Genomic DNA, 27,062 nt, shown 5'->3' on the forward strand with positions numbered 1-27,062 from the left:
TTTGCTGGCATATAGCATGCATATAGTATGGTAAAGCGAAGGCTGGTCATAAAGAACAGGAGAAAGAGCAGAGCCAAGTAGGCAATGTCAATCAACGCTAGCCCTGCTTGATGTGCCAGATAGTGGTTTGCTACCTTAATGGCAGACAGAAATTCTAGTCTATTTGTAATTAAAAGCTGATTTACAGAAAGAGCGAGGACTATAGTTAATAAAGCATAAAAGCTCAGAACTGCAGGGGAGGTAGAATAGCGATTTTGCGCTACAAATGGAAATTCAGAATCCTCCGAGCATTCTTGTCTCCCGCTGACCAGCGGAAAGCCAACTGGCCTGAAGAAACCAACATGCAAATAAACTAATGGATCATGGACCAATGAGAAGGCCCGAAGGGATTTTGTCTGTGATTCATTGGTCGCTGTTCCCGTGGCGAGATGGCGTGTGCCCCCCTCCTGATCGGTCGAGCGCTATGCCGCTTCCTCGACCGGTTGCTACAGTGACAGAGAGGGTGACGTATCGCTGGCTGGGCGCGCCGAACGCTTGCCATTGGTTGCCCGATCAGCCGATGGCTTCTGCTCTGTCGCGCGCCGGGTGTCCTTGTATAGTGGGGAGGGCGGCCGCTTCAGTCTGCGGCAAAGAAGCGAGACGGAGAGGAGGCTAGTGCCTTGCCAGCTTCAACACACCATCCCAGCTGTCCTCTAAGAGAGAGGTACTGATTGTTCCATTGGCTCAGAAGTGTTATCTTTGGCCTGGCTTTGTTGTAGTGCATTGGGTTATGAGCGAGGTCACCATAATTTGGGATTAGGAGAGCAATTCCAATCAGGCGCCCTCCGGCCAGTCCCTTGTGCGACTGGAGGGGACCTTCTAGGCTGGGTCGGTCGAGGAGCAGCCCTCTTCTGCTGCCTGAAGAAAGACGTTCAGGGGCTTGGAGTTAGCTGGGCTGCCGCCTTCGTTGAGCGAAGAGGAAGCGTCCGCGGAACTATGGTATGGTAGGGAGGAGCCAATGGAGGTCCCTTGGGTAGTCGGTCCGAGGAGTTACCCGTTGTCCATCCATCGCTCACGGCTCTGGGCGCCTGTACCTCGTATCCAGGGCCCGAGAGCGCTCCCTTGAGTGTCGCCATCAGTTCTGGGGTGGCCGGCAGAGACCGAAGCAACGGAGTGTCCTTGACCCGCGCGGTTCTCCCACAGATCTCCGCCCTGGGAGAGGTGCACGTCATGGCCTCCTTGCGGCCCTTCCGCCCGTGTCGGCCTGTTCTGGCTTTTTATGAACCAGCTTTTCACAAGGCATCAAACAGTGGTTTTCTTAATGCTGGGCATCAAGAACTAGTCTTTGTTTTACTGTAGCTGTATGTCCTCGGCCTGAGAAGAAACTAGCTTATCAAGTCAAAATAGGAAAAGAAAAAAGCATTCCGGAAATGCCAACTAAATTATGAGTTTAACAGTGTTGGGCTGTTCGGAAAAAGTGGTCATTAGATGCCAGGTTAAAAGGCCTGTGATCGTTTCATAGCACCAACGTTGTTTCTATAGCAGAGATGCTTTATGGATGTGGCTGATAGACTAATACTTGCAAGGTGGCCACGTGGAAGTCTTTCAGACTTTTGCTTTTTGCAAACGTTGTGTGGCTTTTTCCTCCCATTTTTTAAACACCTAAAATATCTTGTTCTGTAACCTGTGAAGGTTACTAGATTTTCTTAGAACTGTATTACTGCATGGTAAACCTCTCATTTTCATCAATTGGCCCACTGGTCTTGGAAAATAAGGCCTGCTTATTGCTTGGATGGGAGGCACTAGGGAATACCAGAGCTATAGGCTAGACTAGAAATAAAATAAATCCTAAAAGAAGGCAGTGGCAAACTACTTCCATGTTGTTTCCAATAAAATGGCAAGATTTGTGTCCATATAGTTAGCAGGAGTTGAACTCGGCTTGAGGATATTTTTACCATTTTCACATTAGAATTACGTCCTAGTATAATTAGGTAAATTGCTAATATATCCAATATAATTCTAATTTGCAATTTAGTTTTATGTCTTTTTGTTGTTGTTGTTCAATAAATTACTGGAATTGACCTGCAGCAGACATCAGTGTAATTCTGCCTTTGAAAGCAGTAATGCTTGTTAGTTTTGTTTTCTATTGTACCACACCCTTAACTGGCCACTAAGGGAAGAGCATTAGTATGTTGTAGGAATGGGAAAAGCCAATTTTATAACCTCAATAAATAGCCCAGAACAGGTTAGTTTTAGTTCCAGTCTTGAGTTTGTTTGAGACTAAACTAAATCCCCCCTCCATTTTTCCAAACTACTTGTAAGTTAATTGTTTCTTCTAACATTCACAATGGAGCCATTCAATAAGAATCCTTTAAGAAAGGAGTTTTCTAGGTACTGCCTCTTTCAGTCTGTCCCAAATTGAGTTTAATACCCTCAAACCACATTTGGGGGCTTAAGAACAGGCAGAAATACTGTAAGTAGGAAGTTGGTAAGCTTCACCCCTCACTGCAGTACTTTGTACCAACCCCATTTGCAATATCAGACTTTTTTTTTTTTTGCTCTAGTGGGAGAACATACAGTATCTTTTGCAGCATATGAGAGGCCCTAGGATAATCAACTGAGACTTCCTGGCTCATGTACTTTTCGGTTGATTACAGTGGTATGAATAAAAGCCCCTGGCACCACAGATTCACAATAGATGTAATAATCACATTGTCTTCCGTTAGGAATGAGAATCTTTTGCTCAGATTCTGTTAGCACTTGAATGTGGTTGGGCCATGCATTGTACTATATCTGTAGTATATCAAAGGTTGATGTATTCCTAAGGTGTCCTGTGGGTTGCAGATACATTTTTATTGTATGTGCATACTGTGCATGGAAGCTTGGTGCTATGAATAAAAAGTATACATGCTATGCTGCCTCATACAGTTCTGTAGTAGAAAACTATCCAGGTTCCTGGCAGGTCTTACCTGGCAGTCGGCATGAATGGTGGTCTCCCAGATGTCATGCAGATATAAAGCAAATTAGCAAATCAGAGGAGGGCCCAACATTTGAATTATTGTGGTTTAATTTAACTTGACAAGATCTGGGATATTAGAGTATCTGTGAGATACTGCCCCAGGCAGGGTGAGACGTATGATACCAAATTCAAGAGGGCAGGCCAAGGTAATATTTCTTTGAAAGAAGACTCTATGGTTCCAAAGGTTAAAAGTTCTATATACTAGAATGATCAAACATAAAATATGATTCAAGTTCCAATTACTAATGATTCAGGTGTACTACCAAGTTAATTGTCAGGGAGAAATGGATTCCATTAGATTTAACTGGAAGTTGTATAAAGCTTGTGAAGAACTAAACTATGAAATCTAGGGTGTAGGCATTTTTGTTCTTGCTGTCTGTTATGTTATTGCTTTAAATATTGATTAGTTATCACCCAAACCTCTGTGGAGTTTAAATTTCTATTTTTATCTGTACATATAATTGATATAACTAATAAGAAGGCTTTTTATTTGGATTTAGTCCTAGATTTGTGCAAACACTTTTGAAAATGCTGTCAGGACTCTTCAGAATGCATGGCCTTTTTGTGGCCTCTCACCCATGGGAAGTTATTGTGGGAACTGTAACTCTTACCATCTGTATGATGTCTATGAAGATGTTTACTGGTAATGATAAGATCTGTGGCTGGAATTATGAATGCCCTAAATTTGAAGAGGTAAAGACTTAAAGTTATTTTTTAAAAATACTTTGTTATTTTAATTGTCATATTTGAAACAAATCAAATTGAATTAAATTTAAAGTTGGGAAATCCCAGGACAGTAGGCAAGATTGGGAAGTCAAAGAAACATCCCAGATGTGTCCATGTAGTTGACTGAAATCAAGCTTAACTTGAGAGAATCTTTACCTTAATGTTAGCAGCTGACTAAAAGAAATGTGACTTAATTTTTGGATTTGTGTGCCTATGAATAGGTTACAGCTTTAATAAGATTATAATTATAAGGATGTTTATCTTTCTGAAATGTTGTTATATATGTGAAATACTGATAAAGTATTTAACAGATTTCAGAAATGAAGTGTTCTTTTTCATTTTGAGAGCAAACAAAATGTTTTCCTTTTGCAGGATGTTTTGAGCAGTGATATCATAATATTGACAATCACACGGTGTATTGCAATCCTTTACATATACTTCCAATTTCAAAATTTGAGGCAACTTGGTTCAAAATATATTTTGGGTAAGATACTTCTATTTTTAAGATGATTATCAGAACAAAACACACAAATCCCTGTCATGTATGAAACAGGTTTGAGTATACATATGTCTAATCAAATTGGGTATGACATATGCAAAAGTTTTTAAGATTTGTATCTTAAACTTATCGTAAAACAAAAAGTTAATGTTGCTAGCATTCACAACATATTTTATGTTTGTGGATTGAGATAGATTCTGTTTCAGGATAGATACACAATCTGTGAAGATGTTTGTTAAAGCTGTGGTTGATATATTTTACATAGGTTATTTAAAGTGAAAGTTTCTGAAATAACTGAGGTGAATGGGGACACATTCTTTCTAAGAACTGTTGGTCTTGTGAAGAGACAAAAAAATAAGCATTTGAATTCTGCCATGTAGACTAGCAATTCTAACATTTCCATTGCTCAGAACTGTAGAAGTAATTGAGAATGATCCTGTGAAAGATGTCTGTCTGCTCTGAATTATACTGAAATGATCATTTATATGACCTGCTATAACTAGTCTTCTACAGATGGTGGAAAAATGTTACGGACAAATTTCGGGGGCTGATATCGCTGTTTGGTACATTCGAGGAAAAATGTACAGTAATAAAATATCCTGTACATTAAAATGTTTCTTAGAATGATTTACATAGCAGTATGTAATTTGAAACAAAACAATGTAACAGGATCATGGTAGTATCTAATGTGGATAAACTTGCTTCAGAGTGAATATTTGGATTTATGTGTTTAGAGAAGTACTGCTCCGTATGTTTGTGTAATGCCTTATTACATAGATTACATATCTTTTTGCAGGTATTGCTGGTCTGTTCACAATCTTCTCAAGCTTTGTCTTCAGTACGGTGGTGATTCATTTCCTTGATAAAGAATTGACAGGCTTGAAGTACGTATTGATTGATTATATGTATGAAAATTTGCGTCAGTTTAACAAGAGCATTCTGAAGCTTGGAATGGGTGAGGTGGGCTAAGGGATCAGAGTAGTCTCTTTTTATACCATAAAAGGATAGTTGTATGTGTAAAGCTGTACATAATTGTCTCGTGTACCACTTCTAATATGACTGTCTCCTACTTGTGAAATAACATCATAATTTGAAGGGGGTGAGCCACAAGACAATGTGTTTCATCCCTTTTAGATGTTCAGTGTTATATCCACAAAATCCTACTGCCAACTATGTACAGCTTTAGCACTTCAGTGAATGCTGAAAGCAATTTTTCCCTTTTTCTAAATATATAGGAGGGTTCTTTTGGTGGCCCGTGAGTTTCATTTTGTTGTTATTTAATCTATGGTTTATGCTACTTGGCATTGCCTGTGACTTCAGTTTCTTATGAACCTTGAATACAGTTAAGAGATGTTGAACAACTGTATCCAGTAAAAAACATATCTGAAGCATAGCTTATAGTATAGTAAATTATTTATCCAACTTACTGAAGTACTTATCAAGATGTATGTGTCTTCAGTTTTAACATGTTTATATAATGATACTGTAAATTGACAATATGCTTTTTATACCTTTCAGTGAAGCTCTGCCATTCTTCTTGCTTCTGATTGATCTTTCCAGAGCTAGTGCATTAGCTAAATTTGCGCTCAGTTCCAACTCACAGGTCAGCCAAATTCTCAGTTTCATTGAGGAAAATATTTATAATGTATTATACTATAATATTTAGAATGCTTTAAAAATTAAAGTAAAAATAAAATACCTACATAACTGGCTAGATTAATTCAAGCATTTTTTCCCCAAAATGTTTAAGAGATTTATGACTGCTATAAAAGAAGCTTATTTGAAATACTACCCTGGTGTTTAGGAAAATTATAAACAAAATGTAGATTTATCTCGGCATGGTTTCTAAATAGAAAGGTATATTATTGTATTCTAAAAAAAAATGCCAGTTTTGCTCATGAGTTGAATTTTTTACAATTGCAGCATGATAAGTAGACCAACATAATCATATTGCAGATTGTATTATGATGGTGAGAGTAAGGTACTTAGTTTTTTGCAAAGACTGGATTTGATCTGTCCACTCCTTTATATATAGCTCAGACTAATAGTCATTATGCTATAAATGCTAAAAATAGTAGAAATTTTGTATAACCAAAGTAAATAACAAAGACTAATATTTTGAAGAGCAAATTCATAAAAAAATAAAATATGTATTTAAAAACCTCAAAAATAAGTAACAGGTAGTCATGTCATGAGGTAATGAGGTATGATAATGCTATTAAAAAGAGCATGGGAAGACTGAAAAAAGTTGAATAATTTATTTAAAACAATCTTCACTGTGAAAGATAATGGACAGAAATCAGCACCTGAACATTTCTGGAGGACATTTGAAAAAAATAAATGGTAATGTTTTAGAATGAATTGACAATTCAGTGTTTCTGCTTTAACACATTGTTCTTTAAAGAACTGAAGTACATTATTACTGGGCAATTGAAACAATTAACAGTGGTTGAGGACACAGTTTTTCATATATACTTTGAAATCAATAATGGAAGTTCTAATCTTTAAGCTGACATAGGATAAATAACCATAAGAATCATAATTGCTCTGCATTTATGGAACACCCTCCTAAGACAAGAGATAGCCATCTGTTAGCAATGCAATGCAATGGCCTTCGATACCATCGACTGTGGCGTCCTTTTGGGTCAGTTCTGGGAATTGGGGGTGGGTGAAAGTTTTGCGCTGGTTCACGTTCCTCTGAGACCAGTCCCAATTGGTGTTGATAGGGAGCGAGAGGTCTGACCCATGGCCCTGCTCTGTGAGGTGCCTCAGAGCTCAGTGCTTTCTCCGCTCCTTTTTAACATCTACATGAACCTGCTGGGTGAGATCATCTGTCACCACAGGATGAGGAATCATCAGTATGCTGATGATATCTAATTGTACATCTCTGTCCTGGGTAAACTATGTGATACTGTGGATGTTCTTTCGCGGTGCCTGGAGGTTGTGGTGGTCTGTATGGGAACAACAGGCTTCAGCTGAACCCTGGTAAGGTGGAGTGGCTGTGGGTGCAGGGCTCCTCAGTATCTGAGGATTTACCATCTTTGGTCCTTGATTTGGTTGCACTGCCCCAGACAGGCGTGTGTACAATCTGGGGGTCCTCCTGGACTCATGACTCCTGCTTGAGGAGCAGGTGGCAGTTGTGGCTAGGAAGGCCTTTGCTCAACTTCATGTTGTGTGCCAGTTGCACCCTTTCCTAGATCAGGAAGCCCTTCTCTCAGTCACTCACGCCCTGGTCATCTCCCATATGGACTACTGCAATGCTCTCTACATGGGGCTACCCTTGAAAAATATCCGGAAACTGCAGCTGGTGCAGAATGTGGCTGCACAGGGAGTTATGGGTGCCTCTAGGGATGTGCATGTAACACCTCTCCTGCATGAGCTGCATTAGATGCTAGTGTGCTTCTGGGTCCAATTCAAGGTGTTGGTTATAACCTTTAAAGTCCTTCATGGCATGGGCCCAGGTCACCTAAGGAACTGTCCCAATTACATCGACCCATCCCACCCGATCTGGCAGGAAGGGCATGTTATGGATCCTGTCTGCTAAAAAATTTCGACTTGCAGGGTCTAGGGGGATAGCCTTTTCTGCCATTACCCCTGCCCTGTGGAACATCTTGCCCCCTGAAGTGAGGTTGGCCTCCCACTCTTCTGGCCTTCTGGAAGAGCACTAAGGTGAAGTGTGAATAGTTACAGTATCTCTTGTTGTAAGCAAGTTTTGGATACAATTGGATTTATTATCCAGTTTAGTAACACTGTATTTTAAATTTGGAAAGACTACTTGCTCATGGTCTCACATTGTTTTAGTATCTACAGGGCTATCCTAATTATTGAAACCCTATAATTGCATTATATATAAAGATTATAGGATAATGGAAAGAACGTTTCTATAAAAACAGTTATTCTGCATGGTCTGCTCTTTTATTATTTGTTATCAGTTGGAAGTAAATAAACATTTTTCCAGTTTGCATGTTAACTGACTCTCATTTTTAATGTATTCTATGTAGGATGAAGTGAGAGAGAATATTTCACGTGGAATGGCAATCCTGGGCCCCACATTTACACTTGATGCCCTAGTTGAATGTCTTGTTATTGGTGTTGGCACAATGTCTGGTAAGCTGAGAATTTTTAGGAATGCAATATTTTAATGTTTAAGTTTAAAGTTATTCACGCTGTAAATCTGTATTCAGTTGTATTTTTCTTCCACTGGAGACATTATGTTCAGTTCAATAAATCAAGCCATAGTTTGTGGGGTGGGGGTTCCTCTTTGGGTTCTATAAGATCTCTCTCTTTTTTTTTCCAGAAAAAGAGTATCAAAATTCTATTTCTGTCTTATATAGAGAATAAGGAAGTTAACTTTTTTCTGTTCTCTTGCCATATAGGTGACATACATTTCTTTTCTCTCAGTATTTTGCCCTTATTACACAAATTCCTAGCTTTCTGTAATAGTTCACACAATCATAAGGAAAGCAATTAAGATTTTAAGAACTATTTAACGTAACTTCCTTGCATTCTCTGTGTATATCAAGGTGTTACAGATAAATAAAAGCATAACAGTCTGAACAGTCACTCGTGCCCTGGTCATCTCCCATATAGACTATTGCAATGCGCTCTACATGGGGCTACCCTTGAAGAGTATCTGGAAGCTTCAACTGGTCCAGAATGCGGCCGCACAGGTTATTGGTGCCCCAAGATCGGCACATGTGACACCACTCCTGCGTGAGTTGCACTGGGTGCCAGTTTGCTTCCGGGTCCAATTCAAGGTGTTGATTATCGGCTTTAAAGCCCTAGATGGCATGGGGCCAGGGTACCTGAGGGACCGTCTCATCCCCATAACATCGATCTGTCCCACCCGGTCAAGCAGAGAGGGCATGCTACGGACCCCATCAACAAAGGAATTTCATCTAGCGGGGTCCAGGAGGTGAGCCTCCTCTGCAGCGGTGCCCACCCTTTGGAATATCTTGCCCCCAGAGGTGAGGCGGGTGCCTTCGCTCCCAGACTTCCAGAAGAATTTAAAAACCTGGTTCTGCTGCCTTGCTTGGGATGGGAAGGGCAATAGGTCTTCCTAGGGGTGGTTGGTGCCGTAGTGCCCTTTCCATTGAATGAGAGCTTTTTGCTACAAGGGTCATATATTTATCTATTTATAATGATATTTTGTATTGCGATCTATGTTTTATGGTTTTAATTTGTTTATTGTGTTGTAAAGTGCCCAGAGTCCCCCTTTGGGGGAGATGGGCGATGACAGAAAATTGAAATATAAATAAATAAATAACCGTGGACGACCGACAGGAAGCTCTGGCGTGGGCTGGTCCATGAAGTCACGAAGAGTCGGAAGCGACTAAACGAATAAACAACAAAAAAACTGGTCTATTACCTATTTTGTAATACGGTTATTTACTGAAGTATGCATAGTAATACTGAATGAGCCAGAGTTTAATTAGTGGATGTGTCGGAAGTATTATTCATTCAACAGTAGAAAATCTTTTACTTTCTTGTATAATGCATTAATTTTAATATGTTTTGAGAGCCTTGTTTAAATTGTACCTACATAACAAGGCTTATGTTAATTGTTAGTCAAGTCATCATTTGCAAGTCTGAGCTTATGAGATGCAACATCTTTTCTTGGATTCTGAGGTTCATTATGTGATCAGGAGGGCTGTTTTCTACCTTTGTCACTCTGTGAATTGCATAGAACTCTGTTTCTGAGGTTCCCCAACTTTGAACCTGCTTTGATAGTATTGGGGATTGGTGGGAGATGTGGAGAACCCAGTTCCATAAGCAGAAGACTCTTATCTTGTAATTAGTTCTGAGGCCCTGTTTTTAACTCTGTTCATAATAGCTGTTAAGCTGGTGTATACAGATGACAGAGCATTTTCTGTAATGGCCTTCTCTGTATCTTCTAAGTGATGTATTTTTTGTTCCCTAAACTAATGGAGCACCAAATAAATATGTGACTATTCATGTTCAGTAACTGTTAGCTGCTTAGAAGACAGTGAAGCTGAGCTATTCTTTGTTTAATTTAACACTATAAGGCTGATTATAAAAACACTTTAGGGCAAATTGGATTTTTTTTACAAAGTCTAAAATCAGCTTATTAAGTAGCAAACTATTTTAACTGTTTCCAGTCAGTAAATGAATAATGGCAAGATTACATCCCACTTGTTTCTGTTTTTTTTTAAATTATAGGATTACATTGTATATCAAGTTGTATTAGCATGTTTATATTGGTACAGATTTCCAGATGACTTTTTTTATGGTAACATCACTCTGATTTTAATTATTTGATGGTGGTCTCTCTAACAGGAGTGAGACAGCTTGAAATCATGTGTTGTTTTGGCTGTATGTCCGTCCTTGCCAACTACTTTGTCTTCATGACCTTCTTTCCGGCATGTGTGTCCCTGGTATTAGAGGTGAGAGAGTACATCAACAGTGGTAGTGGTATATAATCTTTTGAACATCTCTAAATTACTGTGGTTCAAGACAAATAAAAAACTGCAATTTGAAATGGACTGGACATCTAGGATAATACAAACCTATTGAGATTCTCAAAGATAATGTAGTATACATTTAATATGACAATAAGAAAACCCATTATTAATTCATGAAAAGATGGCTCTCATAAATGAAAACAATTGCTCTAGAAATGATCAGAAACTACTCTCATGTGGACATATTCATTAGTAATACAGAGAGGGGGGGAGAGAAAGAAAAAGGAAAAAAATAAGGACATCTCTAAAAATGATTCTGTAATATGTAATTCCATTAGATGCATGAATCTTCCTTTTGAATTAAGCAGATATTTTACTTTTCTATAATCACAAAAAAGTCATATTCTGCAAAATCATGCCTGTCAGAACTCTTGGATCTTTACCTACTTTAATAGGTAAATAAATGTGAGGCTTTGCTTTGCCTATTAGAGGCTTTGCAACTCTGGCGTCTATTAGTTATACTAATTGTAGAGGTGAGAGAACCGGTTTGGTGTAGTGATTAAGTCTAGTCCCGCCTTGGGCACGGAGCCAGCTGGGTGACCTTGGGCCAGTCACTCTCTCTTAGCCCTAGAAAGCAGGCAGTGGCAAACCACTTGCCGAGAAAACTGCAGGGACTTGTCCTGGCAATCTCCAAGAATCGGACACAATTGAATGGATAAAAAAAAAACTGTAGAGGTATACAAAATGCAGTGAATTTGAAACATTTGCATACCTCCTGCCTTATTGTCATTATATCTTGATGATGAACAATTATTAAAGTAATATCTATGAGCATTTGTAAATTTAGTTTTATTATTATAATTTTATATTGCAGTTGTTAGACTTACTTATATTTGTGACATAGTTTACACTGAGAAAATAGCCTCAATGCTTCAGGGCAAAACTGAAACAAAGAACATATATTTTTCAACTTAGGAATTTAATTCTGCTTGGGCTTGCTTGCTTTTAATAGTTAAGTTTATTTATTTTAAGTATCTAATACTCAAAATGCAAACTATAGATATAAACTCTGATCATCCGACAGAGTAGTAAAAAAGAAAAAGTCAATGCCTTCAGAGACACAATCTAAAAAAAAACAGGGCACAGAAAATGAAAAAGGAGGATGAAGGGAAGTTCAAGAACCAGTTTTTTATGTTTGAAAATTCTTACATTGAACATGGGCTGCTCATAATTGTGAAATTCTTATCCTGGTGACCTAATTCTGCTCACAATGGTTGCAGTGCCACTATGGGTTATTAATTTTACCCAGTGGTGCCTATGACTTCTGTTGCTTTTTTTCCTCACTATGAATATGTGAGGAGGATAATATTTCAGTTTCTGTATGAGTTTATATGATTCTATAGCTTCGCTTTTGTGGTATTTCAAATACATAAAACAGCTGTACAAAAATATTTTGAAAATTTAAACTGATATTCAATATAATGTCATTAAACTATTAAAATGATGCTATGAAACCTGATTCTTATGGAGGAAAAGTCATAAATGTGCTAAATGGCCTTTTCTTCCTGCAGCTTTCACGGGAGAGTCGTGAAGGCCACCCAATATGGCAGCTTAGTCACTTTGCACGTGTTCTGGAAGAAGAAGAAAATAAACCAAATCCTGTAACACAGAGGGTCAAAATGATTATGGTTAGTGTTTGCTTTCTTATACTCTCTAATTGCAAGATCAATTAAATATTTTAATCCTTTCAAGAAGTTGAATTTTGACGATACTTACCAAGGCAAAAACAACAAAAAGTACGTAAGTACCTTTTAATAAGTACAGCTTTTATAGGACAATAATCTACCCAATAAAAAAATATTGTGCAGTCATTTTAGTGATGCATTTAATGATTAAGTATTGATCATTAATTGAGTCATACTCCTAGATGACCTGACTAGTTTAACCACTCATTTTTAAAATTAAGTCTCTAGGTTTGGTTCTTGTTCATGCTCACAGTCGCTGGATATCAGAACCCTCTGCTCAGAACAGCACAACAGAAATATCTATGGGACTGGATGAAAATGCTCCAAAGAGAATTGAGCCTAATGTTTCTTTGTGGCAATTCTATCTTTCCAGGTATGTTAATCACATTATTCTTATCATCGTTCAGTTGCATCTGTCATTAGTTTAGATTATTTCCAGTTAACTAAATTGTACTATACAAATGACCAGATAACCAACATAGCTTATGTCTTAAATGGATGAAATTTCACTCTCTCCTTTGTAAAGCTGAATTGAGTAATAAAATGGCATATACAAAACTGCTTAACAATTATCCTTGAGTGTTTTGTATATGATTTATTTTAGTGTCTTTGTGATTAACACTGGCATCTCCTTCACCATGGATAAGATTCACTGTGGAAGGTCTGACAGAATGTGTTCTGTGGGAAGGGACCTGAATCTTTGATCTACTACCAGTATCTTAAATGTGATGAAAATAATAGGGCATTACATCTTTCCCAGGCCAGTGTGAATAATTATCCTCAGTTCTAATTGGCCATATGACTGAAATCAGGGTTGAAAGCTGACTGATCTGCAAAGCTCTTCCTTCAGCCTATGGAGCTATTCACCTCCTCCTACTCCAGGCCATAGGGAAATTCCTTTGTCCATGGAGAACTATTGTTTTTCTATGGAGAAGAGGAGTCGTTGAGGAGATAACGTATTCTGGCAAGGCAGGATTTTAGGGAAAAGTCCCTTCAAGTGTCTCAAGAGCCAATAAATATACATCAGGAATATGGAATACTTTTTGATTTATATTTATTCTATTTATGTACTGTATATACTGGCTAGATGGCTCACTTATTCACTGTGGCAATAGCATGGTAATATTCCACATGGTCTTATAACTATTCCAGAATCCCATTGGTAGATACGGTTCCTTCCCATGTCAGTGGTACTGACTGAATCTGAATATTAACTGCATTATGTCCTCTATGACACAACAGAAATAACTAACTGAAGTATAAACCTGAGTATGAATCTTCCTTCTGCTGATGGGTCCTGTAATTTGGGTATTAGCTGATCTTGCACGATCTCTTAATTTACCAAAATTGCCATTGTCCACTAATACGTATACAATTAGGAGAAAGAGTACATGCTTGGAATAGTTAAGATTTAATTAATCCAAACTAAGTAATTTTGAGTTTGTACTCAATAATGGTAGAAATCTTTTGGGAAGAAAATTACTAATTGTACAGGTAGTCCTCACTTAGCAACCACAATTGGGACCAGAAATTCCTTTGGTAAGCGACAGTCGCTAAATGAAACATGTGACAGCAACGGACTTACGATGTCACTTCCCATTTTGTTGTTAGGTTAGTCACTGTGGGTCTTTAAGCGAGACATCACATGACTGCAATTTGCAATTTTACTGCTGGCCTCTCCACTGACTGCTTGTTAGAAGCCAGTTGCAAAGCGCCTGAATGTTGAATCCATGACCATGGGGACGCTGCAGTGGTCGTAAATGCGAGGACTGGTCATAAAGTTACTTTTCCAGTGCCATCGTAACTTCGAATGGTTGTTAAACAGGGCAGTCCTTAAGAGAGGTCTACCTGTAGTTCCATTTATATACATGATGCTTTGCAAGAACCGATGCACCAGATTCCAACTCAGAAGGTCTTTCTATATTGTCATCAAGAACACTGTGTAGACGTGTTCATGAAATCACTAGGAGGTGAACTTGACGGAGATTTTACTTTAAAGGAGGGGAGATGTCTTAAGGCAGTTCCAGGCACAAAAGTCATCAAATTACAATAATTGTCATTCAGTAGTTTCTGTAGGAATTCCACCAACTAATATGTGATAGGAGGAAGTAGTTGCAGAGGAGAGAGGAGAAAAGGGAATAGACAGACATTTAAATATGTTTTCTTTCATCCTTTCTAGAATGGCCAGTATGGACATTGAACAAACGATTACACTTGGCTTAGCTCTTCTGCTTGCTGTCAAATACATCTTCTTTGAGCAAACAGAGATGGAATCCACACTTTCATTGAAGAATCCAATAATATCCCCAATAATGATTCAGAAAAAAGTTCCTGAAAACTGCTGCAGAAAACAGTCTATACCTTTAAAAAATAATCCCAATTTAAGAAAGTTGGATGATACTCAAGTTGCCAAAGATGGAAAAGGTAATCTTTTACTGATACCTTTGCTTGCTTTTTTTTTTTTTTTTTGGTAAAAAAAGTTCATACTGAAGCCTGAAACATAAGGCCTTTGGTAAGTTCCTCAGATTTCGATGTTGACTTTTATACAGGTGAGACTGTAAAGCCTCTCCTATCAGAATCACCTGCGAAGGCCAAATTTGTGGTTGGTAGTTCTGCTGAAGCATCCTTGATCAATAATAGAAAAGAGTCTGGAATAGAATTGCCTGAAGAGATGCGGTCTGTTGAAGAATGTCTTTGTATACTTCAGAATGGCAAGGTAAAAAAAAAAAAATCAGAAGGAGATACATAGTATATTAATATATTGGTGCAAAGAATAGGCTTTTAGATGTTGGTTTATTTATTGGCAACCTCTTGAGTTTTTTTGTATCAAGATGTATAAATGTAATAAAAATACTTTTGCCCCGAGAGGATATTTTTTATTAACGATATTCGTTCATTTTGACATAACTTTCAATTACCACACCTTCTCTCTTCCCTGTATTTGTTTAATCGTAACGTTGGTTTTATCATGTGAGTTGCCTCAGGCAAAGAGGCAGAATTGTGAAAATTACATAGCCAAATGTTTTGCTTTCCTCAGATGGGTGCAAAATTCCTCTCTGATTCAGAAGTCATTAGTTTAGTCAATGCAAAACGTATTCCTGCGTACAAACTGGAGACTTTGATGGAAACTCAGGAACGTGGTGTATCCATTCGTAGACAGATGCTATCTCAGAAGCTTCCTGAGCCTTCATCCCTACAGTATCTTCCTTACAAGAATTACAATTATTCTTTGGTGAGTAGAAGGATAGGCAAATATATTTTATATAAGTTGAAATATGGATAAGATATACAGTATTTTAAACTTTTTCATCTGGAGTTCCACTGGGTTTGATTGTCAGTAACAGATGAGGGTTTGCTGTTGAAGGGGAAAAAAGATAGTTAACACTGAGCATTCTGTGTTTTGCTAGCAATGATAATATCACCTCAAGTTTATTGTTGCTTCAGTAGTCCTCACAAGCAAGATGAATGCTTCTCTTTTTAGTGTTTCCTTCAAGATGCAGTGGTAGTGTATTTCACTTCTTTGTCTCAATGTATAACTAGTCCATGCTTTGAGATTTAAGCAAATTTGACATAGGAACATATTCTTTAAAGAAGATTTTGCTGAATTCTACTGTATTCATTATCTACATCTCAGAGTTGCACGATGCCTGTCAGTTTTTGAGATATAAAAATGCCAAATGCTTACTTTGTCTTAAGTAGATTCATTTACAAAAATGGCACATGGGGTTGAACAGGTGAATGAATGAATGAATGAATGAATTTATTTATTTATTTATTTAGTATGCACTAATTATTCTAAATCCCAAACACCTATACATGTCATATATTTAATATTTCCTAAATCAGCAAACCAAGTTACTAATATTTAGTTCTTACATGTTGACCTTTTAAAGGTAATGGGTGCCTGCTGTGAAAATGTGATTGGATACATGCCAATTCCTGTGGGTGTGGTTGGCCCACTCCTTTTGGACAAGAAAGAGTTTCGAGTTCCAATGGCAACAACTGAAGGATGCCTAGTGGCAAGCACAAACCGGGGATGCAGAGCAATATGTGTAAGTAGAGGTGATACAAGCAGGGCTGATTAAGTTCTGTCTAGCGCAGTTACAGTGGGTTGAATCCAGGTGTTCTTGTCCATGGGCACCTCCACACAGAACGTGTCCAAAGGGTTTGGGAGAAAGTAAATTGCGGACTTGGGTGGCCATGGGAAGTGGAGAGGAAAGGAAATCTTGTTTTGTGCGACAAAGTCTAATAGCACAGCACAATGTAACCACAGGTAACTTTAAAAAACGTTTTTGTTCTTGGGTATATGCATCTGCTAGTCCCTCATCCTGTTGTCATTTTTACTTCTCAGCTTGGCGGAGGTGCTAGTAGCCGTATTCTAGCAGATGGAATGACGCGAGGACCTGTAGTAAGACTGCCTACAGCGTGCCAGTCTGCAGAAGTAAAGACTTGGCTTGAAACACCAGAAGGATTTAAGATAATCAAAGATGCATTTGATAGCACTAGCAGGTTAGCATTTTATATAATTTAGAAGAGGGAAAGTTTGCATTTTATATGAAAATCAGGAATTTCTGCATCCAAAAAAACTGAGACAACATATATTAATATTTTCGCTATAGATTTGCTCGTTTGCAACGGCTTCACATTGGTTTGGCTGGCCGCAACCTTTATATTCGCTTCCAGTCTAAAACTGGCGATGCAATGGGTATGAACATGATTTCAAAGGTGAGTTCTAGATTTTAATAAATGCATTTAAGTATATTCCACATTGAGAAAATTGTAATTTGTTCAAATCCTTCTTGTACAAGTAACCTGACAGAAAAGAAAAAAGATAAATACTTAGAATTCTCTTTCCCTGTCTCCTTCTGTGTGTTATTCTAGCAACAAAATACTACAATGAAATCTCAATGTAACAGACTCCCATTTAACAGATTCTGGACACAGCAGACAACATTCCTGATTGGGTATCCCTCCAAAATAACAGACAAATCCAAATCCAAAGGAGCCCAGACAGAGCATTTAAAATAATGTGAAATGTATTTTATTACATGGCTTTTTATAAAACTTTTAATTTTTACAAAACTATTCTTACAACATCTATTCTGTGGGTTACCTAGTTTGCACAAGTCTGGTTTTCTGCTTCCCTATCAAATTCAGTGACTGGATTCATTTATTGTTATTTACCTTGTTATTTGGGTAACATTCCAGCATTCAAGCATGAATGTGACCTTGGGAATGCTGGGGAGGGGGCGGAATGTGACCCAGGGAATACTGGGGGAAGTATGCCAGATTCCATACTTCTGCACATGTACAACATGGTGAACTGTGCCAAAAATCACAGATATAGAAAATCGATTGCTGTGGGTAACATGTACAGGTATGTATTAACCATGGACATGTGAATGCAAATATGAACCTTTGATAATGAGGTCCACCTGTACAGGTAGTCCTTGCTTACCAATGCTCATTCGGACCAGGAACTCTGTCACTAGGTCCTAAGGCACACTGTCACAGACCATGATGACTTATGACGGCAGTTAGGGCAGTCCCAGTTGCCATTGTTAGGCAAATCCTGTGTGGTCACAGTGTCCCATGATCATGTGATCACCATTTGCAACCTCCTGCTGGTTTCCCCATTGACTTTGTCAGAAGCTGGCAGTGAAGGTCACAAATGGTGATCACGTGACTGCAGGACGTTTTGGCATCATAATTGCAAGCCGGTTGCCAAGCATCCAGATTGCAATCACATGACCGCAGGACGCTGCAACAGTTGCAGCTATGAAGACTTGTAATTGTAACTTCAAATGGTCACTGAACAAGTGCATGTTAACAAGGACCACCTATGTAACATCAGTAAACAGATAATAGCAGTTGTGTTTACGTGATGCAAGGGCTCCTTCCTTCCATAGAAGGCTATTGGGTGGAGGGATCCTGCTAGCAGAAAGGTGGAGCAGGCAACTGTTGACAGTCCACCCATGAAGTATGAATATGATCTTCCTGCAGGAGACTGAACTTTGGATTGAAGCCAATATTTAGAAAAAAAACATCTCCTTAAAATTTATATTCACTAATGGAATTTTGCTTATGCAAGTATATGTCCCTCTGGTGGGAGGAGATGGGTGGTGGCAAATTTGATTTATTGATTGAATAAATAAGTAAATAAGTAAGAGCATTTTAGAGTATTTTGCACACTGCTTCTTGAAGTAGAAATTTGTTCATTTCTATTGGTTCTAAGTCAGAACAGAATATCAAACATCAAAGCTCTTAGTAGCATTCATAAAAGAAATCAAAGAAGATTAAAACCACACAGTGCAAAACATGTGACAAGCAAGCAAAATGCAGATATTATTATCTAAAGGGTTGGTAAAACAGTTACCTTTTACCAGCTTTTTAGATTGTGACTAAAAGACCCCAACCACAGCATTTCTTAGTGTAATGCATCAGCCAAACCCACGAAGTGAGGAGCTATCGGAGTTTGATACAGAACATGTTCAGAGAATTGCAGAAGCAGTGGAGAAGCGCTTCTTGGCCACCACACCCTTCTCCTCCCAGAATGAGGATATCCATAGCATGCCAGCCAGAATGAAGATGCCAGCCAGAATTGGCTTGAATGAGACAGCCCAATAGGTATCATGGGTCCACACCCTTTTAGGACTTTGTATGTTAAAATTAAAACTAAATAATCTTGAATTGTACTTGGAAACCTATTAGAAGCCAATGTGGTGTCTGCAGTATTGGTATTACACTGCTGAACTGGCTCATAGCAATCACTCTGCAGATTGCTTCATTCTGAGCCAATTGCAGTTTTCAAGTACTTTTCAAGGATAATCCCAAGTAAAGCATGCTGCAGCAATCCAATCCTGAGTTAATGTGGGCATGGACGACTATTGCCAGAGCCTCTAACTCCAAAAAGGGCCACAACCATCACACCAGCCACAGCTGGGCAAAGGCATCCTACATTCCATTCAGACCCTTACTGTCCTGGCTTAAGCTAAGAGCACGCTGAGATGAGGAGAATGTCTCTAGTGTTTATTAAACTGCTATAGTAGACAGAAAATTCTACCAAACTGAAGGAGTGTGGGAAAACCCAGACAGATAAACCCCTAAACTCAAGGCAAGTCTGTTCTGGGTTTCTTTGAATGACAGTTCAAAGCCTCTAAACTACGCATGTGTTTTCCCCCCTGGATAGGGCCCCCCTCCTGCTCACCATCCATACTCATAACACTTACAGACCTTGGGTAAGGATCTCCATAGCATCTCCTGTTAGTTCTGGACAGTGTTGTACAGCTGGGTGTCATCAACGTATTGATATTTCATCCTAAACTAATGGACAACCTCTTATAGATGTTACTAATGGGGAAGAGCCCCAAGAGGCCATGGGTTTGCCCTCCCATCTCCTACCACTATCAAATGGGGATGTTCAATCAGGAAGGAATGGAACCACTTTTAATACAGTGCCCTAACTCCCAGCCCTCTTTTGATGGTTTAAGAAGATACCACATTTGATGGCATCAGAAACAGCATCTGCTAGATGCTGTCATAATCTGCCTCCCACCCTCATACACTGCTTAAATGACCGTTCCCCATTTGCCAAGCCTTAAATACTAGTACAACCCTCTTGCTCATTTTTCCCACATACTATAAAATTAAGAGTTGGTATGGGCCATTCAGCTACTGCTCTTTTGCCAACCAACCAAATACCTCCTGGATCTCAAACCAATGCCCATTCAAATCATCCCTGATCACCTGTATCAAGTAGCCACCACCTTCAGCCTTTAGCTCTCACAGGCTTCCCTGTACACTCCGTTCAGGATGGGATTGGGCTATGCCTTTCCTCTAATGTTTTGCTTCTCACCCAAAGAGCAGGGAGCCTTCCGCATAAAACTCACTTTAATCAACCCCTTGCTGCCAGCAGTGCTCACAGTGGATTCTACCCATTGCCAGACAAATCTTACCCAAGAGCCTTGGTCATCAGCAGCCACTGCTAAGCCAGTTGATGGCTGGCTCCCACACAACTCCACTTCTAACCCTTCACTAACAGCAATGAAAATGTTGCTTCCTTGTCCTTCAGTGTTACACAATGGCAGGTTATGTGAAGTACGTGAAATTTCAGTTCCCATTGTTTATCTTTCATCAGTTTCTTCATGAAGAAATCAGCCAGTATTCTCAGTAGGTGATGCTCTAATGTATTTTTTTTTTCTTCTCTCTCTCTCTCTCTCTCTTGTTGTTGTTGTTGTTCTATGAATCCTTGAATACAGGGTACTGAGAAGGCACTTGCAAGGCTGCAAGAAGAATTTCCTGACCTCCACGTTGTAGCTGTCAGTGGTAACTACTGTACAGATAAAAAACCAGCTGCCATAAACTGGATAGAGGGGAGAGGGAAATCTGTGGTCTGTGAAGCAGTTATTCCAGAAAAAGTTGTTAAAGAAGTGAGTATCTGCTATTTGAGTCACATTGTTTTAGTGAAACATTTTAATGAAATTATTATTCTGAATTCACTTTTCAGTTCATCCTATACTTGCCTTTCTAAAGTTCCAAAGTTATTTATACATACATACATACATACATACATACATACATACTTTATTTGTATGCTGCCCATTTCTGAAGATTCTGGGCAACTAACAATGAAGTTCTCCATAAAATAAAAAGCACCCCTTTCAAAAACAATAAATGAGCCTATCCATAATATAAGCAAATTGTCAGTTTCTATACACACACACACACAAAATCATGCCCCAGCCAGATTCCACCCTTCTTTCAGAACATGCTGTCCTCCTGCACTAAATGGAACAACCAGATCTTAAATGCTGGTCTGAAATCCAGAAAGGAAGGAACAGACTAGATCTCCTTGGGGAGGAAATTCCAAAATATGAGAGGAGCAATAAAAAATGCCTACTTCTGCAATCTCATGTAGACAGAACCTGGAGGGAGTTGGCCCTGTTTGAAGTTACTAGACAGGCAGATTAATACAAGAGAAAGTGGTCCCTCACATAATCTGGTCTGGAGCCATATAAAGCCTTAAAGATGACATCCAGCACTCTGAATTGCAACTGGAAACCACCTGCTGATAGAGCAGGAGCTGTGAGTCCAGGAGGGTCCCCAAATTGTGAACCACATCTGAATGGGAGAGTGCACTCAGAAGCAAAGACTGTTTCCCTAGAACTGTTTCATCCACAAACTCAGAGTCATTCTGTGTTGGAAGGATTTGGTCTGAGTCTTCTCACCCCATCTGGACCTTGACAGCACTTCTACCACATTACCTGTTTGGCCCAGGTCTGAGATGCAATTCAGCATACTAAAAAATTAAAAAGGAAGTCATGAGGGACACCACAAAATACTGCAGAAGTCTCTCAGAAGGCCTCTCCTTCCACCACCACCAACTGGATAATCACCTCAGGAAGGAGGAGAACCACTATAAAATGTTGCCTCCCACTACAGTTCCATGGAGGTAGTCCAGAACAATACAGTGGTTGATATTGCCTGGGTCCCCAAGTGTACCTTATTTTCTACTAACAACTGCATCAAAAAGGGTTTTATTTCTAAACATAGACTCCTTCTTGACCAGAGTTTTGGTGGATTTCTTCTAGGTGTTGAAGACAACCACAGAAGCTATGATTGAAGTCAACGTAAACAAGAATTTGGTTGGCTCTGCCATGGCTGGCAGCATAGGTGGCTATAATGCTCATGCAGCTAACATTGTCACTGCCATGTACATAGCATGTGGACAGGTATATCCCTTTACTTAACAGTGAGTGATAAATTACATATCCGAAAACCTATGAATGCTTATATAAATGCTCATTTTTTTGTACTGATTTCAGGATGCAGCCCAGAATATCAGCAGCTCAAACTGTATTACACTGATGGAATCTACTGGGCCTACCAGTAAAGATCTTTATATCAGTTGCACAATGCCGTCAATAGAAATTGGTACTGTGGGTGGAGGAACCAACCTGTTACCCCAGCAAGCTTGTTTGCAGGTATGAAAACTTGAGGGTATCTGAAATTTATGTGGTTTGGACTACAAATTTCTATTTTGGGAGGGGAATCATTTTTGGCTGATAGATCTTTCACTTCTGTGGAAATCAGTTGAAGGCTGTGTCCCGTGATTGATAGGACCAGTAATCAAAATGACCATGAAGATAAATTGGCCCTGACAGAGTATTTCAGTGTTATTCCTTGTAGCTTTACTCTGCCTAACACTGATCCATATGTAGTACAGGTAGCCTTTGGTTAATGACCACTCATTCAGCAACTGTTCGAAGTTGCAACAGTGCTGAACAAGTGGTGGTTACAACTGTCTTCTAAGTTCCCAGCACCCCCAAGGTCATGTGATAGAGATCTGGGAGCTTGGCAACCAGCTTGCATTTACAGTGGTTGCAGCATCCTGCAACCATGTGATTGCCATTTGCGACCTTCCCTGCCAGCTACCCACAAGCAAAGTCAATAGGGAAGCTGGCAGGGAAGATCGCAAGTTGCTCAGGTAGGTCTCCCCCACCTGCACACCCTCTCTGGCCACTTTCCCACCCTCTCCCACCCGGCAGCAGCCACCCCAAGCCCTGCCACATTCACACCGTGCCTCCCCCACCACTCGCACACCCTCACACACCACCTGGCAGCAGCCACTTACCTGCCTGCCAGCCTGCTTGTGAGCTGCCTGGGACTTGCAACTTCCTGGGACTTTGGTTGTTGGAAGCTGGCAGGAAGTTGCGAGGAGGTGCCCGCTTAACTACCCATGATCCTCGCTTAACTACGGCAGTGGGGACAGCAGGTGTTGCCATCACTAAACAATGTGGTCATGTGACATCACACTTTATGGCCGCATCGCTTGGTGATGGAAATTCCGGTCCCAATTGCCCTCGTAACTCGAGGACTACTTGTACTTACTTCTTGAAAGACCTTGAGCTTGTTACTAGTTAACTAGTTACTAGTTTCAGGGACTGTTTTTAAATAAAACATATTCCAACTTGGTTATTGTTATTTTTTTTTAATACAGATGCTGGGGGTGCAGGGAGCAAGTGCAGATAACCCTGGAGAAAATGCCCGTCAACTTGCTAAAATTGTATGTGCTACAGTAATGGCAGGAGAACTATCTCTAACAGCTGCCTTAGCTGCAGGGCATTTGGTTAAAAGCCACATGATCCACAATAGGTAAGAAGGAAAGAGCCATAATCTCATGGTCTTATCTTAACCCATCACCCCCCAAAAAACATAATGTAAAAACTTTGCAGTTTTGAATTAGTGTACCTTGTCTTTTGAAAGGTCAAAAATAAATTTGCAAGATCTTCAAGGAACATGTACCAAGAAAGCTGTTTGAATACTGACAGAAGCTTGAAGCAGCTGAAGCAACTGCAGCACATTGAAAAATGAAAAGAAATGACAGATCTGTGAACTTCTGAAGGAAGATAAATACTCAATACAGTGAATTGTTGGAAAGAATCTTACGAGAATCATTGAGTATGTAGTTTGCATCCAATTTCCTGATTCCTTTTTTTCCTTTGTCTGCCATAAATGGATGCTTATCTATGGAAAATACTGCAGATGGGTTTTATTTTTTTATATGGGCTCTAGTTTGTTCTGAGTCATGCATTTTACAGAGTGGGCTCCTGATGGTCTACGCAAGCTTTCTGAGCATGTCAGACTTATTTTTTGGAGTCATAATATTGTCACTGGCATTCTAAGAGGAAATACAAGTTCCATAACATTTTTGTTGTTTTTTAGACCAGGCTGTTCGGTTGCTTTTTAATGTTCATTGTGATCATGGTTTTCAGGCTAACTTGGTATGTTGTGCGTATAAACCTGCAGCAGCCATCAGAGTGGAACAAGGTACCATTACTTCAGGCCCAGAAAATAGCCAAGCCCATCTTTCCACAAAGTCAGATAACAAATGAGAGAGTAAGAATGGCTTCTGGCTTTTTAACTGATTGCAATTATCCATGTCTGATCTAAACAGTATGATTTGGGCACTGGGCTACATTAATTGAGCTACAATTACACTGAAAAGCCACTTTTGGAATGCTTCAGTTTATGTTGCTCTGTATACACAGTTTTAAATGTTAATTTTCCTGCTTTTTACAGGAAACAGTCATTGCTGCAAAACAGGGGTACCTAGTAGAGGCCATATTTCTACATTTAACATCATCAAGTTAAAAATCTCAGGTGTTCTGGTCAGATGGATGGTCTTGCATCAGCTGACAGAAATAGGCATGGTCTCCTGGGCATCCCATGTAGAACTAAATGGTAGTTGGTCAAGAGCACTGACAGTGCTTGATCATTATAATTATTGGTTAATTTCAGTGGCTCTTTTTAGTAGGAGAACATCCCAGTGAATTGCACCCTTGGTAACTTTTAATTAGGATTGTTTAATGGAAATGATTATTTTAGCAAGCAGGTAAAACATGTTGACGCTAGTTCTCAGTCACCATTTTTGGTTTGACCTTCTTGCAGAAAAAGGTGTGTTGTGAAATGAAAATTGTTAATTACACTTTTCATTACCGATATTTTTATTTAAATATTTCCTGATGAAACTATAATTTATTTTTGGGCAAGTTCCACATTTTTGGTTTATTTGTTAAGAACTACTAACTCTACAGTTTATGAAATGATGGAAGACAAGTTAATGCAGCAAATGCAGTGAAGGTAGCTGTGAATCAATGGAACGTATCACAGCGCTGCGAAGGAGAACCACCTGGAAGAGGAAGAGCCAGGATACAGATGCATTCCTCAGCTGTTGCTGGATGCAATGACTCATTCCTCCAGACTACCTTGAACAAGTAACTGAGGGGTTCAATTCTAAAACTTCTTATTTTGTGCAAGCTCGATATAAACTGTGCTCCTTTCGGAGTTTACTGTATAACGTCTAATTTGTATTAGGATCATAATTCTAATGCAAGTCAACACCTATTACTTACTTGGTATGTGCTGTGGCTACTTGTAAATAGCATCATGAATGTCCATCTTCCTACAGTATTGTCCAGGTTACTTTTTTCTTATTTATGCAAACTTTGAACTTACTGTTTTATTACTGGACTAGCAATAAATGGTTTATTCAGTGTCAGTTTTGGTGAATGTAACTGATACTTTGTCCTTCTAAAAGAAAACATTTTGTACTATTCTAAAATTGTGTATATTTGGTACACTTTTTTTCAGTTTCAGTAAAACAGTGCAAAAGCAGCTTCAATTTGATTTGTTTTTTAATGTATACTGATCAGCTGCAGCAGCTTTCCCAGGTTATAAACCACAAACCAACTGTAATGTAGCATAATGTGTTGTGTGAACCAAACCCCGTTAAGTTATAATTCAATATTGTGCAAAGTGAGAAAATGGGGACAAGTATGACGTGTGTATCCAGCAGTGCCTGTGTACTTGAATTGTTCTCCTGTTCGTGTTGTTCTACTCTTTGTTTTATATTAAGAAATTACTTAATCCAATTCTTAAGACTGCTGCTGCATTGTATATTTGTATAGAGCACAAGAGAACTAAATGATGTTCCACTGGAGCCAAAAGATGCAGCTGTATCTTGGCCCAAGTCACCCCAATTCCATGGAATAGACTTGAGGAACGTGGTAGATCTGAATTACTGTGGAGGCAATAGACGTACCAGAATCTGTACTGTAGGGGCGTTAGCAAGTGGGAAAAGCAGGCTGCTTTCATGTTTTCAAGCCGAACACCAAGTTACGTGTAATCAAGCTGCAAATTTAGTGGGCAGATCACTTCCTTATTTCCTCTGTATAATCATTTAATAGCTCCTGCTCAGTTTCTCAGACTCTTCACAGGCTGTTCCCAAAACATCAGTTACCTACCTATTTGGTTTGGTTATCACTTCCTTCAAGGAAGTTGAATTAACTAGAGGAGGAAACTAATCAAGATCTTTATATGGGTTTCATTCTGACATTCCCCCTAAACGATTCGATGAAATCATCTAAACCATAAGGACATCTTGCTTACAAGTGCAAAAATGGGAGAGGAAGGGAATACATGCAAAAGAACAAGCCAATCTCTAGGATTTTAATTAAAATACTGGGTTTTTTTATGTCTTACATTAAATACTTCATTGTAAGTGGTTCATATTTCAACTATTAGGTTGTCACTCTTACAAATTACACATTGTCTGGCTAATGAGTGAGGAACTTATGCATATTTTCTGATGCTATTAGCAAATTACATCATACATTCTTAAAATGATTATGGATTGCTGGTTTGAGGCAACAACTACTAAACAGACAATTACATACATTATTTTTAAAAATAAGATTGGCAGTTCTCATGGACTCCCTGCCTAATGAGTTGTGTGGCTCAAGTGACAAGTTCTATGTCAAGACTGAAGGCTGTGTGGCTCAGACTGCAGATTTAAATAAGTGTAGTTGCTGTAAACTGACCTAGCAGAATTGCTACCTGCAGATGCTGGAACTTAAAAATAATTCGATTTAGACACAGTCCCTGATCTGTGGAAATTGCCCAGAAATAGAAAAGCTAAATGGTACAAATTACCAGCTGTGGATTGTCTGAAATGGAAATGCTACTTTCTAAAGATGATCTGGAAAGAGTCGTTACCCTGGACGGACTGGGACAAAATGCTGAAGAGAAGAGAGAACTGTAACCGGCCTTTCTGTGGAAGATGAACAACTTATAGGGCCTTTATCTATCTATCTATCTATCTATCTATCTAT

General features: G+C 39.1%; 1 protein-coding gene across 3 annotated transcripts; it reads left to right on the forward strand.

The window, feature by feature from the left end:
- Positions 1-585: 585 nt before the first annotated feature.
- On the forward strand, positions 586-25,566 carry HMGCR (3-hydroxy-3-methylglutaryl-CoA reductase). 3 transcript variants are annotated; one of them, XM_063295526.1, is made up of 20 exons: positions 586-703; positions 3,499-3,691; positions 4,097-4,208; positions 5,020-5,107; positions 5,742-5,826; positions 8,225-8,330; positions 10,521-10,627; positions 12,217-12,333; positions 12,612-12,763; positions 14,570-14,814; positions 14,940-15,106; positions 15,428-15,622; positions 16,284-16,442; positions 16,742-16,899; positions 17,010-17,115; positions 20,649-20,819; positions 21,981-22,121; positions 22,215-22,373; positions 23,390-23,544; positions 23,656-25,566. In XM_063295526.1, the coding sequence occupies exons 2-20, from the start codon at positions 3,527-3,529 to the stop codon at positions 23,708-23,710; spliced, it is 2,643 nt and encodes an 880-aa protein (XP_063151596.1). In that variant the 5' UTR covers positions 586-703; positions 3,499-3,526; the 3' UTR covers positions 23,711-25,566. The 3 variants fall into 3 exon arrangements, with proteins under 3 accessions (XP_063151596.1, XP_063151595.1, XP_063151597.1); XM_063295525.1 differs by lacking the exon at positions 586-703 and adding an exon at positions 842-978; XM_063295527.1 differs by lacking the exon at positions 586-703 and adding an exon at positions 1,874-1,970.
- The last annotated feature ends 1,496 nt before the right edge of the window (positions 25,567-27,062 follow it).

The sequence above is a fragment of the Candoia aspera genome, chromosome 2 (genome assembly GCF_035149785.1).
Source record: "Candoia aspera isolate rCanAsp1 chromosome 2, rCanAsp1.hap2, whole genome shotgun sequence".
In the NCBI taxonomy this organism is placed as follows: Eukaryota; Metazoa; Chordata; class Lepidosauria; order Squamata; family Boidae; genus Candoia; species Candoia aspera.